This window comes from Eschrichtius robustus, chromosome 8 (assembly GCF_028021215.1).
Source record: "Eschrichtius robustus isolate mEscRob2 chromosome 8, mEscRob2.pri, whole genome shotgun sequence".
Lineage (NCBI taxonomy): Eukaryota > Metazoa > Chordata > Mammalia > Artiodactyla > Eschrichtiidae > Eschrichtius > Eschrichtius robustus.
Genome location: NC_090831.1, coordinates 128036130 through 128048880, shown reverse-complemented (window position 1 = coordinate 128048880; position 12751 = coordinate 128036130). Strand labels below are relative to the sequence as shown.

Genomic DNA, 12751 nt, shown 5'->3' with positions numbered 1-12751 from the left:
ACTGAGGTGGATAGTGGGTGGGGTACACTTCCAGCACTGCTGTTCAGGAACACAGCCCAGGCCAGTGTCCCCATCTTGCCTGTAGATCCAACTGAAGAACCATGCACCTGTAAGATGAATGAAGCCAATACGGCCTCATGACCAAGTTCCTGGCAGATGGCGTGTGAGCAGAAGTGAGGTGGGCTGGTTCCAGGCCCGGTCAGTGAAAGACAACCTCCCGTGAATACTCTTCCCTCTTTCCCCACCTGCCAGAGGGTGGAGAGGGAGGCCCCTGAGGGCCAGAGGAAGATGCCCAGAGGGTGATCTGAGTGAGAAATAGGCATCCCGGTGGCGCTGTGAAGTCAGTCCACTCTGGCTGATACTCCCACGCTGGACGCTCTGGGGCCATCGCCGAGTCTCCTTCACTGGGCCAGCACCACATGCCCCAGGTGCTGCAAATGCCGTCCTTCGCCAAGGACTGCCTGACATGGCCACGCACTCTGCCCTCTGCCCCAGGATGGACAACTTACGCTCCAGAGCCCTACCCTCTGGGGATCAGGCCAGGGCTGGGGACTTTTACCTGAAACCCCATCTTACCCTGGGGGCGCCACCTCCTTCCTATCCTGCATCCCCTGTGCCCTTACCTAGTCCTGGGCACCCCAAATGCCCCTCCCGGGCCCTGCTGCTGCCCACCTAAGGCTCAACCCACACTGCTGCTGCTGCTGCCAATTGTGCAGAGAGCGCCTCTGCTGTCTCCCTCAATCCTGCCAACAGCCCTACGAGGGAGCTATTGTGCTCACAGAAATCTTCTGAGCACTTAAATCACCTGCACAAAGCACAAGGTTAGAAAGCACAGGTCACCTATGTCCAGAGCACGGACACGTACCCACCATGCTATCTACTGCTTGCTGGGAACAGCAAACGGCAGGGACTTACTTTCACATCCCCTTATCTGTCTCAGTGTCTTTCAATCACATACGTATATGTAATTGCGTGAGAGTGTGTGTGCGTTTTAGAGTTAAGAAAACCAGTAAATACTAAATCCAGTCAAGTCAGACAGCCATGGACATTCCATGGCTGGCCTGAATGGCTAATACAAATTAGCAGTTCTTATCTGATCAACCTGAGAGACTGATAAAGGAGGGAGGACCAGAGATGCTATCCACAGCTTAGAAAGAAATAGCTGACTCAAGCTGAGTAAACAAGGAAATTTCTGGCTTTGGAAGTTGGCTCAATAGAATAAGAATGGAAAAAGAGGGGTTTTGTGGGCTTAACCTTGAAACTAAGTGACACTAGCAAGGTGTGGGAACCTGGGACAGCCAGGTGGACGGCAGCGGGTGCCAGTTAAGATCATGGCAGCTGACCCGCAGGCCCCCAGGAAGCTGAAAGCCACCCTGAGGTGTACAAATGAGGGAGGCCGACACTGGCAAAGAGACAGCTTTAATGATAAATGCAGGCGTATCCAACGAGGAAGAAGCCCATTTCCAAGAGGGCAAATGCCTACGTAAGAGGATTAGAAAGAAGAGGGCAGATAATACAAGATATTATTCCGAAAGAAAGACAATGGCTGATACATGAAATAAACCACAGTGATGGCTGATACATGAAATAAACCACAGTGACAACGGCTACTTCTCTGGCGATGTCAGACCATGCCGGACGCTAGGGAGAAACCATCTGGGAAGATAAGCGGGCCCCTAGTTGCCTCCATTTGCCTCAATGGATAACAGAACTTGAGAGTCTGAATATGTAAACAAACTGAACAATTTTCAGCTTTAAGGTCCTAGAAGCTGCTTACTGTTATCAGTATTGGCTTTATGAAATAAAAATTTAACAAATAGTAGGTATCATTAACCTCACAATACCATTTTTCCTCATTGTTTTCTGTTCTGTTTTGAACACAGATGTCACTTTCTTTTTCTCGATTTACACAACTTAAATTCTGACCACAAGTTTTAGCCACATGGAAAAGACTTCCCATTGCTTACCTAGTATAAATTCTCACTCCTTCCTTAGTAACAGAAGGACAACACTGTGCCCAGCTAGAAGACCACCAATCCCAGCCTGTGACAAGGCGAGCTGGCACAGTTGGACAGGGCCTCCGGGAAGGCTCACTAGGGGCTGCCTGACCCCCCTCCTCTTTCAGCCTGAAACTTGGGTAGGGGAAAAAAACGGATCTCTGATAACAACACAGAAGTGCTATACCCACCCAGAAGAACTTTCTTTTTTATGCAAAAAATATGACACTCAGTTTGTTAAGTCACTATTAACTGAGTTTTCCGTTACCTGCAGCCTCATTCACATCCTGACTGATAAACCAAGAAACCAAGTTTCTTTCATAAATACAGTGCCAAGAATCAGGCAGAACCAATAACTTTTCCTTTAGGGGATGAAGAAACTCAGGTTTACAGAGTTAAACAATTATCCAAAGTTACACTGTCAATAAATAACTCAAGACACGAACCCACATTTTCAGACTCGTGGTTTATAAATGCTCTTTTTCTCCCCTCGCGCACTGCTTCCGCTGCGGCCAACCTGTCCTCAGGTAATGCTGAATAAACCGTCGTTCCTGAGTCTGGCGTTCACTACCTAAATTCTCTTGATGCAATCATTCATGTAATAGCATCTGCCATTTCACAAGTAGAAAGGATAATAAATGACCAACTCTCTCTAGAAAATGAAGAATTATTTTAAGACTGTTAGTGAGCTGTAAATACCTCACTTAACAGAACTTTTAGGACTACCGTAATTCTGCCTTTTGAAAGAAAAAGCTACCATAATCCTTTCAAATAACTGCTCTGTTTTGCTTTTCTTTATATCCCTTTAAAAGTCCGAGGTAAGAAATTATCATTCTCCCACATATAATTCTTATACAAATTGTACTTTCTTTTTTGCATCTCTTGTTAATTATGTGATGTTATCTATGTTAATCCTATTCAGGAAGAACTGATAACTTCAGTTACAAAAAAAGAAAGATGAAAAACTTTGCATAAATTGCTTAGCACAAAGTTAATCGTATAATGCAAAGAATAAAGAGGCTCTAACAGCTATTATGTGACTTATCAGCTTCCCTGAAAGGGTCAGTTGGTATATTTTAATAAGACTAATTGAATACCTTAACAATGTCATTGAAACTTCATGAATCTTTCAATAAATTACAGCCTCTGCTACAACGTGTTTTCATTTATTAATCTCACTTAAAATGCAAAGAACTATATAAGAAACCAATAGACACTTGAGAATGCCTCTCAGTTAATTCTGATTAAATGATGGGTTAAGTGCAAAGAATCAAGACCACTAGTGACCCACGACGTAATTAGAATTATAGCCCATTGTCACAATGTTAATCCTCTTATTTCAGTATTTTCCAGAGATTTTTTTCTTTCAGGTTATGCCCTGTTTAAATACCTACATTCATTTTCCTAGAAGATACTCGTGTATTTGCAGATGCATTCTTAACATTCTGAAGCACCATATACCCAGCAGCAAGCGCGAGGTTTCACACTGGAGGTGGTGGGGGGAGGAGGAGGACACCACATGAACTTAAATACGCTAGGGTATTTAAGGTTACTGGTTCAAGCGGTGAAGCTAGAGCAGGCACTGCAAGTCATAACACTGTTACTTTAGTACAAAATACTGTTTCCGATGAACCTACTGAAGACTATTTACATTTTTTCATAAAACGAAAAACGTTTTATTCCTATACCTCACCCCTCCACTCTCCTCCGTAAACAAGCTCACCCAATGTCAGGCCCTACCGCGGTAAACTTCTCCACTTCAGCACTCCTGACGGTCACAATCTTACACAGTTATGATTCATCTTACCAGATCCAATTATTTTTACCCGGTTTACTGAGGTGCATTTTAATATTTAGAGAGAAAGGGAGAAGGTTCAGCATGATTAAGAGACTCAGGTCGCCTTGCTTCAAACCCTACCTCCTGCACCCAGTTATGTGAACTTGAGCGATTTCATCTTTCCAAGACTCAAAGTTTCCCTATCTGTAAAGTGGAGAAAATGGTACCTTCATGAGGTTGTTGAACACAAGCTTTGAGCAAAATCTGGAATATTGTAATCACTCAATAATGTTCTTCATTTCCCACTGGTCATCAATAGTATATGCTCTAGGAAGATGGTATTTCCTCATTCAATAAAGGACTAAGAAAGCAAAGCAGCGGTATCAGCTTTATTGACTGAAAGCACACAGTCTGACTCAAAATTCTCATCTGAATATACCTACCGTATGACCCACAATCCCCACTCCCAACTATTCACTGACAACTATGACCAGAAAAAATTCCAATGTCCAAATGGTGACTGGGCAGACAAACTGGGCTACATGTGCACAATGGAATAATGCTGGTCAATAAGAAAGGACAAACCACTGGCAGGGACGACAAACGGGATGATCGAGCCTCAACTACACTGTGCTGGGAGCAAGAGGCCAGGCTCGAAATGAAGCATGCCATGTGGTTCCATTTATGCGCCACAATTGGAGGAGCAGAAAGCAGATCACTGGTTGCCTGGGGCTGGGGTGGGGAGAGGGGCTGCCTACAAAGGGGCAGCACAAGGAAGTCTTTCGGGGAGACGGAACTGTTCTCTATCTTAATTGTAGTGATTACACAACTGTATGTATTTGTTAAAAATCAGAGTGTACATCAAAAGGACAAAATTTTTAAAGTTTAAAAAAATTCACATCTTTTGGAAGAAGTGCTTTCAGGTACTTTAAAATAGGGCCACTTTCAAAGTTTAAACAGAACTACGGATCTTCAAGGACTCCTGGAAAAATAAACATTAAAAAAAAAAATTGGCGTGCTTTGCAGGACAAATCAGTAAAAACAGGACAGAGATTTTCTTGGCATGGAAGGAGTTCTAAGACTTTGAAACTTTGTGTTATTGTCAACATTTCATTGGCTGAGTTATTAAATTACAGATGGGCAAGTCATACTCAAAGTTCAAGTCTACTATACAATGAATGGCACTATGTATCTGGGAGGATTTATGAAAGGTATTCAATTCAATGTAACAGTTTCACTTAGCCGAAAATGAAACAAAATAGTGCATCACACTTTTACAATGCAGTTTTTACACTGTGACTTAATGGCTGGACTTTATGATCTCAGTGAGTATTCCCTGGCCTTCGAGTTACTGCTGTGGATGCCCACCACCCTCTCTCCACCCAACGCACACACACTTGCTGACAGGACAGCAAGTCAAGTCAACAGGGCACTGAATTTTATAACCACCACATTTAATAGCTGTTACCACAGTGCTTAGCTGCTCCTGTTACTGCTGCAGATGGGAATGCACTGATATGATTAAATCTGATGGTATGATAATGTATGGTAATCATGATTAATCAGAAACCCACTAGCAAATGGAGGATGTTGGGTATTATGTCACCTGCATTTTAAAACGCATTCTCTTGCTGCAAGCCTGACAACGTTTGACAGGGGGAAGGACCTCCTCCCACATTCACCTGCTACTACTCAGAGATCTGATAAGAGAAAATGCCCATCATTCCTTACCCATCTTAAGTGCTAATAATTACAAGGCATTGCAGGCAAGTTGTAAAGACAGTAAAAGGGTTCAAAAGAAAGACTTCTTTTTCCTAGACGGAATAAGGTCTGGACTCACATCTGCAAGGGCTATCATCAGAGAGCATGTAATTTGATGCAGCAGTCTCATCAAACATGACTTGCATGAAATGCCATACAAAATACATCCAGGAAGTGTCAATCACCACCACCTGATACCATGCATCCGCGTTACACGGAAACACAGTGCAGTCAGACCCACCTGTGAGGTGCTCCAACTACACAGTAAACACAAATGGCAATTTCATTTACTGGGTCTACCTAATAAGGTAATCACTAAGGAGACTAATTTAAACTTAGTATGGTAGTCTTTTTTAAACATAATTTTTAGTTTTAATTTAAACAAAGATCACTAGGAAATTATTCAGTAGCCAAATTACTCAGTATTTAACTGGCTACCCTGAAATAGCAGCATTTACCAGAAACACCAATGCAAAATGAATGACTAAACAGGTTTTAAAATAGCCTAGGTCAAGAATCTTCACAATGTGAGTTACTTGAAATTTATCTGTATGCTTACCTGACACTGAAAACACTTTTAAAAATATTATTAATCAACACTTCAGTGTTGCTTTTTCAAGTGGACAAAGTTTAAAAACAACAAACATCTCTTTGAGGACAAATACATAACTGGATAGCCATACTTATGGATAAGGAAAGGACTTAAAACTTTAATGACAAAAACATCAGGAACAGCCTCTGTGGAAAGAGAGATCTATTAAACTAATGTGTAAAACAGAACATGGAACTGAAGACAGAATTCAAATAGACACAAAAACAGAAGCTGACTTGCAGAAAGGTAAACTAGTCTCCCCATCCTCGCTCCCTTGCAAAAACAAAACAAAAAAGAGGGCTTCCCTGGTGGCACAGTGGTTAAGAACCCGCCTGCCAATGCAGGGGACACGGGTTCGATCCCTGGTCCGGGAAGATCCCATATGCCGCGGAGCAGCTAAGCCTGTGTGCCACAACTACCGAGCCCACGTGCCACAACTACTGAAGCCCGCGCACCTAGAGCCCGTGCTCCGCAACAAGAGAAGCCGCCGCAATGAGAAGCTCGCGCACCACTATGAAGAGCAGCCCCTGCTCGCCGCAACTAGAGAAAGCCCGTGCGAAGCAACGAAGACCCAATGCAGCCAAAAATAAAGAAATAAATTTATTTTTAAAAAAAAACAAACACACACACACACACACACGAGAAAACCACAACTGTCCTGTGAAATCACACTCAAAGGTCGTGGCATGAACAAAAATGCTTCAGGAGTGGACTGCGGGCAAGCAGGCGGCTAGATGGCAGGATGGGGCAGAAGAGGAGGAGCTGAAATGGAGGAAGGATGGACAGTCACTCGATGGCCCCCTGATCTCCTGAGGCACGTGCCTCCTTCCTGTGCCAATCTGCTCTTGTAAGTAGTCGCTATTTCTAAGGTACATTTTACATTCAGCAGATTAATATTCTGATATGAAAATAAGTATGAAAAAGATTCATTCTCTGATATGCTTGCTATCAACTGAGATATACTTACGATTCCAAAAAAGATTCATAACTCTGATATGAAAAATTAAAATAGTCCTGGGAATAAAAGCTTAAGTGAGAATAAAGCACTAATGGCTATATCTGTAACTAAAATTAAATACGTGAATCTAATTCTTAGAAACCTAAATTACAAAGCACTTCACTAAATTCCATAAACAAAGGAAGACGGGGAAAAAAATCCCATCTGGATGCAAAGACTAACATGACAAAAGAAGTGCTGGCAGTGAGCTTAAAAGCTTAAGCAGTATTTTCTAAAATGATCAAAAATAAGGAATCCTTTTCTTATGATATTTATTACTTAGACATTCAAACCTTTGTTTCAGAAACTGTTTATTCAATTCTGTAAATAAAATTCATTAACAGGAAATAAAAATATTAGTATTGCTACATTAAGCGTAGCCTAGAATACCATATTTTGGTCTAAGATTGTGATTTTAAAAAATAACTGTAAATAATTCTATAAAAAAATTGTGTTTCATATTAGGTTGTCTGGAGTCCTCTGTGATTGTTTAATTAAAAAACTGGATGTGTTATCACTTAGTACAATTTCTAGGCATACTAGTTCTAAATTAAGAATTCTCAAGTTTTCACAAAATTGTCAAACAAACTGGACCATTAAGAAAGTAAAGTTTACCAGTGTTGGGGAAGAGAAGGAATATCTTAGCATTAATACCAACTGTATCCTAATCCCATTAAAACTGGGAAATCTAGTGATACTTCTGTCTACTGCCTGCCTTTTTCACTCTTTAGTCAACTGGGTAGAGCTGAATTCTTGTATAGTTAAATGTGGATAATGTAATTCTATAGTGCAAATTCATTTATGTATTCTTGAAAACAACAAAAAGTAAAAAATTAAAGTATACACCCCTTCTCTACACTATTAATTTTATGTAGGTTCCTAATAAATAGCAAGATAACTCAATATTAAATCCCTGTATACACTTATTCACCAACTATTTATCTGGACTTCTGTGCACGAGGCCCGGAGTCAGGTCAGCTCCACAAGACACAGGATGCCTGGGACTCTGTACAGACATGAATCGGGTCCTTACATCAATACAGTATGAAGCTGTGAACAAGAGCATGACCTACTCTAGGAGCAATGGGAATTCATTCAAGGGGCTTAGGCTGGGGAAAGACAAGATCAAAATCAACTCTGCTTTGCTCAATACATTTCTGTAATTCAAATCTTTGTGTGTGCCAAGGAAGCACACTGATTCAAACAGACCCTATGATGAAACTGAAGTTAGGTTTCCTAACATGTTTTATCAACGTGTGTGTGTGAGCGTGCTCGCATGCGCATGTGTGCGTGTGTATAGTCATTTTACAAAGCAAAATTCAGTTTAACAAATAATGACTGAAGTCCCCTATGGAAAAGTACCAAGAAAGAGCCTGCAGGGCACACTGCCATCAGTAAGAAATTGCCAAGGGGCTTTGTTAAGCCACAATAGTACTGTCTTCAGGAGGAAAGTTAGGCTCCAGTGACCTATGCTTATACATTTTATCGTTTAAGGACTAGCTCTGTGCAGAGCATTCTGCATAGGAGAAACTCACTCAATGGTCACAAAACTACACCTACATTGATAAAAATCCAAGTATAATCTATTAGCAGAAAAGGGAAAAAATAATTTTATTCAGAAAAGATATATGCACCCCAATGTTCACAGCAGCGGTATTTACAATTGCCAAGACGTGGAAGCAACCTAAGTTTCCATCAGCAGATGAATGGGTAAAGAAGATGTGGTACATATATACAATGGAATATTACTCAGCCATAAAAAAATGAAATTTTGCCATCTGCAGCAACATGGATGGACTTGGAAGGCACTATGCTAAGTGAAATAAGTCAGACAGAGAAAGACAAATACTGTATGATACCACTTATATGTGGAATCTAAAAAATACAACAAACTAGTGAATATAACAAAAAAGAAGCAGGACTCACAGATATGGAGATCAAGCCAGCAGTTAAGGGCGGGGGGGGGGGGGGGGGATTTTTACAGGGGTGGGGAAATGGGAGGTACAAACGACTGGGTGTAACATAGGCTCAGGGATGCACTGTACAACATGCGGAATATAGCCAATATTTTGTAATAACTGTAAATGGAAAGAAACCTTTAAAATTACATAAAATTAAAAATTAATACTCATAAAGATATTTAAAAAAAAAATTTGGCGTACGTATGACAGGAGATGGCCTAGAGTTACTCTCCCTTCCCAACAATATTTTGATGGACTTTTAAAAAACCTAACACCTCTAATGTAATTTTTTAAAAATAGATTCCACATCCGATTGTTCTCTCTAAGAGAGACTGATTGCAGAAGTTAAGTAGAGCACTGCATTTTCAAGATCACAAGTTTACTGTAACTTCAGCTTAAGAACCAGCATTTGGGGCTTAAAGATACATATTGGCGCAGTGGTTAAGAATCTGCCTGCCAATGCAGGGGACATGGGTTTGAGCCCTGGTCCAGGAAGATCCCACATGCCGCGAAGCAACTAAGCCTGTGAGCCACAACTACCGAGCCTGCGCTCTAGAGCCCGCGACCCACAACTACTGAGCCCACGAGCCACAACTACTGAGCTCGCATGCCTAGAGCCTGCGCTCCGCAGCAAGAGAAGCCACCGCAATGAGAAGCCCGCGCACCGCAACCAAGAGTAGCCCCCGCTCGCCGCAACTAGAGAAAGCCCGCGCGCAGCAACAAAGACCAAACGCAGGCATAAATAAATAAGTAAATAAATAAAAGATACATAATAAACAGCGGTAAATATTTCTGAAATTATATCACACAGACAACTAATTTCTAGGCCAACTCCTTCCCATCATCCCCACACACATCCCACCTTAAAAACAGTAACAAAACATTACGCCTTGCAGAAACTTCCAAAAGCAGTTCAATAATATTTACCACCCTCAGAGTACAATATAACTTAAAAATAAGTTCAATTTCTCACAAAGAAATTCTGTTTTATTATCCTCTTGTAAAATCCTCAAGTATTATGAGGTTTGCTTCTTCCAGTATCAGATACAATTATATCTGTACAATCAAAAATTATAAGTAGATAAAAACTGCAAACGATTATTCTAATTTTATATTTACATACAACATTACTTTGATTTAAGCTACAATTGCTTTTTCACATCAAGTTTTATCGCTATATTGCAAATAAAACATAAACACAAGTCCAATGAGGATTCTAACACAGAAGCTCACAACCCTGAAAATAGCAAAAAGTACATTTTTTAAAATGTCAGTGCTTTACAATAACTAGCAGTTAAATTACTTCACCAAAAGAAATATATCTAATGACTAAAATCATACGCGCTTATCCTTGGGTAATACAATTAATAAATCTTAGCTATTTAGACAAGTGCTTCAAATACAGAATTGTACTCAATAAACATCACCTAATTTTTAAAAATAACTATTTTTAGAACTTGGTAAGTAATTTTTAAAAATTAGCTAATACAGGGTATGAAACCAGTAAGAATCAGTTTCAGAAATCATAATTCATAAATAATAATTACAAATCAAGGAATTTTCTAAAAAACACTCTGAACCTTAAATCCAATACTGATTTTTTGAATAATCATCTGACTACACATCTAGATATCCTTCATTAAAACCTTTTTGCTAAATGCCCCACATAACTATGGTATCTACTGAAGCATCAAAGCTAGAGTCAAACAGGTCATTTAGGCATTTCCTGGATATCAGATTGTTTAGCCTCAACAAAACTACATGTTTTACATACAAACTACATTAACATGTTATGGTCCTTGTTTCCTCAAAATTGTTCTTAGAACATGTTCTCACTGATTTCACAAAACCATGAACTAACTACAAATCAAACCAAAAACTCAAGTAAAATGAAATTTACTTATTTAAACAGATATAACTATTTAATGGACATTTTTCTTCTACTTAAAACATGTTAGAAAAATGGATAAAGTTATGGGAACTACAGGAAAGTGTGGGGAGGAGTGTTTTCTCTTAATGATATTTTAAAAAGAAAACCTCCATTTTAAAATATAAAACCAATGGCTCATGAAGACTTCTGAGGGTTTTTTTTTAAAACAAGTAGACATCTCATTATTATTCCCTAAAATTGCACACACATACCCGTACTTACCCAAATGCACATGTTCCCCCCACACACACGATAATAAAGGCCCTTTTTCACTTTAACATAAGGCAATAGTAAAATCAAAATTCATATTCTTTAAGACGAAAGGCATTCTACTGATGATCCTGATTCAACAATTTTACAGTTAAACAAAATTAATTCCATTCTCAAAAATCCATTGACCTTAAGCTTTTAACAAACATTTTCCACTGCAAAAATTATTGTCAATATTTACAAATCCTTGAACTCATATTTAGCTGGAACCACTTATATTTGCTATATTAATATTTCCTAATAAACGTGTGCGCATCCCTATCAGGGCAGAAGGAGCAGCTGCTACTCACCGGGAACCTCTGGGGTCCCACAGCAGGTCTCGGCTGGCTCGGGACCGGCAGCAAGGGCACTGCAAGAAAAACACCTTTCATTACGAACACATCCAAACCCACCAGAAAAGGAGTGCAATGTATTAAGCTTAATAAAAAACATATACTATGTGTATAATACATATAATATGTTTACACTTAAGGTAAGTGCTGAATATTTTTACAATTCCATAAAGGGAAAGGGGAGAGAACTTCTGTCTTCAGTATACAATAGCACGAGCAGAAGCTTAAATTTCAACAGTGAATTCTTATTTAGAATTAAAATATTTTGCAATAAAAGAAGGTATTATTCCTCTACAATAAAAAACCTACTTTATTTTTGACATCCATACCCAGGTTATCCAGGCTATCTAATCCGAGTTATATTTTCTGACTCCAATCAAATACGAATTTAAACCCAAATCCTCTAGGATCATGAAAGAGAGAGGAGGAGGGAAGGAGGAAGTGAAGCAGGCAGAGAAAGGAAAATACACACACCCAGGGTATTGTGACAAAGAATAACCTACTCAACAACCTGCTATGCCAAGACTATTAGTTTGTCTTAGCTTTGTGTTTAAACAGGCCGAACTCTCATCAACTTACCAGAAGAACAAGGAGCCAAATAATTTTAAAACAGACATTTTATCATAGGGAAGAAGCCAGATGCTAGTTTCACACCGTGGGACTAAATCAGATATGTTTAAGCTATTTAAAACATATGCCTTATACTGATTTTGATTTTGGGGGTGAAAAAAATGCCCACCCGAGTGGTGACTGCTACACGGTAGCATGCTGTATCTTCCATTAAAACGTCCTGCCAAATGCATCCAGTAAGATCTCAGACGGTCAGAGGCTGTGGGCTGACCTGTGGCCCTGTCGCAAATTCGTATGTTAGTCCTAACCACGAGGACTCTGGAAGGTGACTGTATTTGGAGATGGGCCTTTAAAGAAGTAATTAAGTAAAATGAGGTCATGGGTGGGCCCTGATCCAACATGACCAATGTCCTCATAAGAGGACGACGTCAAAACACAGATACACACAAAGGGATACCCATGTAGAACTTGGCAAGAATAATATAATAAAAGTTCTGGTAAATGAGAAACACAGAAGTGATAAAGCTTAAAAGTCAATCAAAATTACTTTTAAAATAGATTGCT

At 39.9% G+C, this 12751-nt stretch overlaps 1 protein-coding gene across 6 annotated transcripts in view; it reads right to left on the bottom strand.

Annotated features, from left to right (window-relative positions):
* RBM33 (RNA binding motif protein 33) overlaps positions 1-12751 on the bottom strand; it is a 118659-nt gene that overhangs the window by 48148 nt on the left and 57760 nt on the right. For all 6 annotated transcript variants that reach the window (XM_068549755.1, XM_068549756.1, XM_068549758.1 and 3 more), the window contains one exon: positions 11576-11634. In XM_068549755.1, the coding sequence (XP_068405856.1) occupies positions 11576-11634 (59 nt within the window). The remainder of the gene's footprint in view (positions 1-11575; positions 11635-12751) is intronic.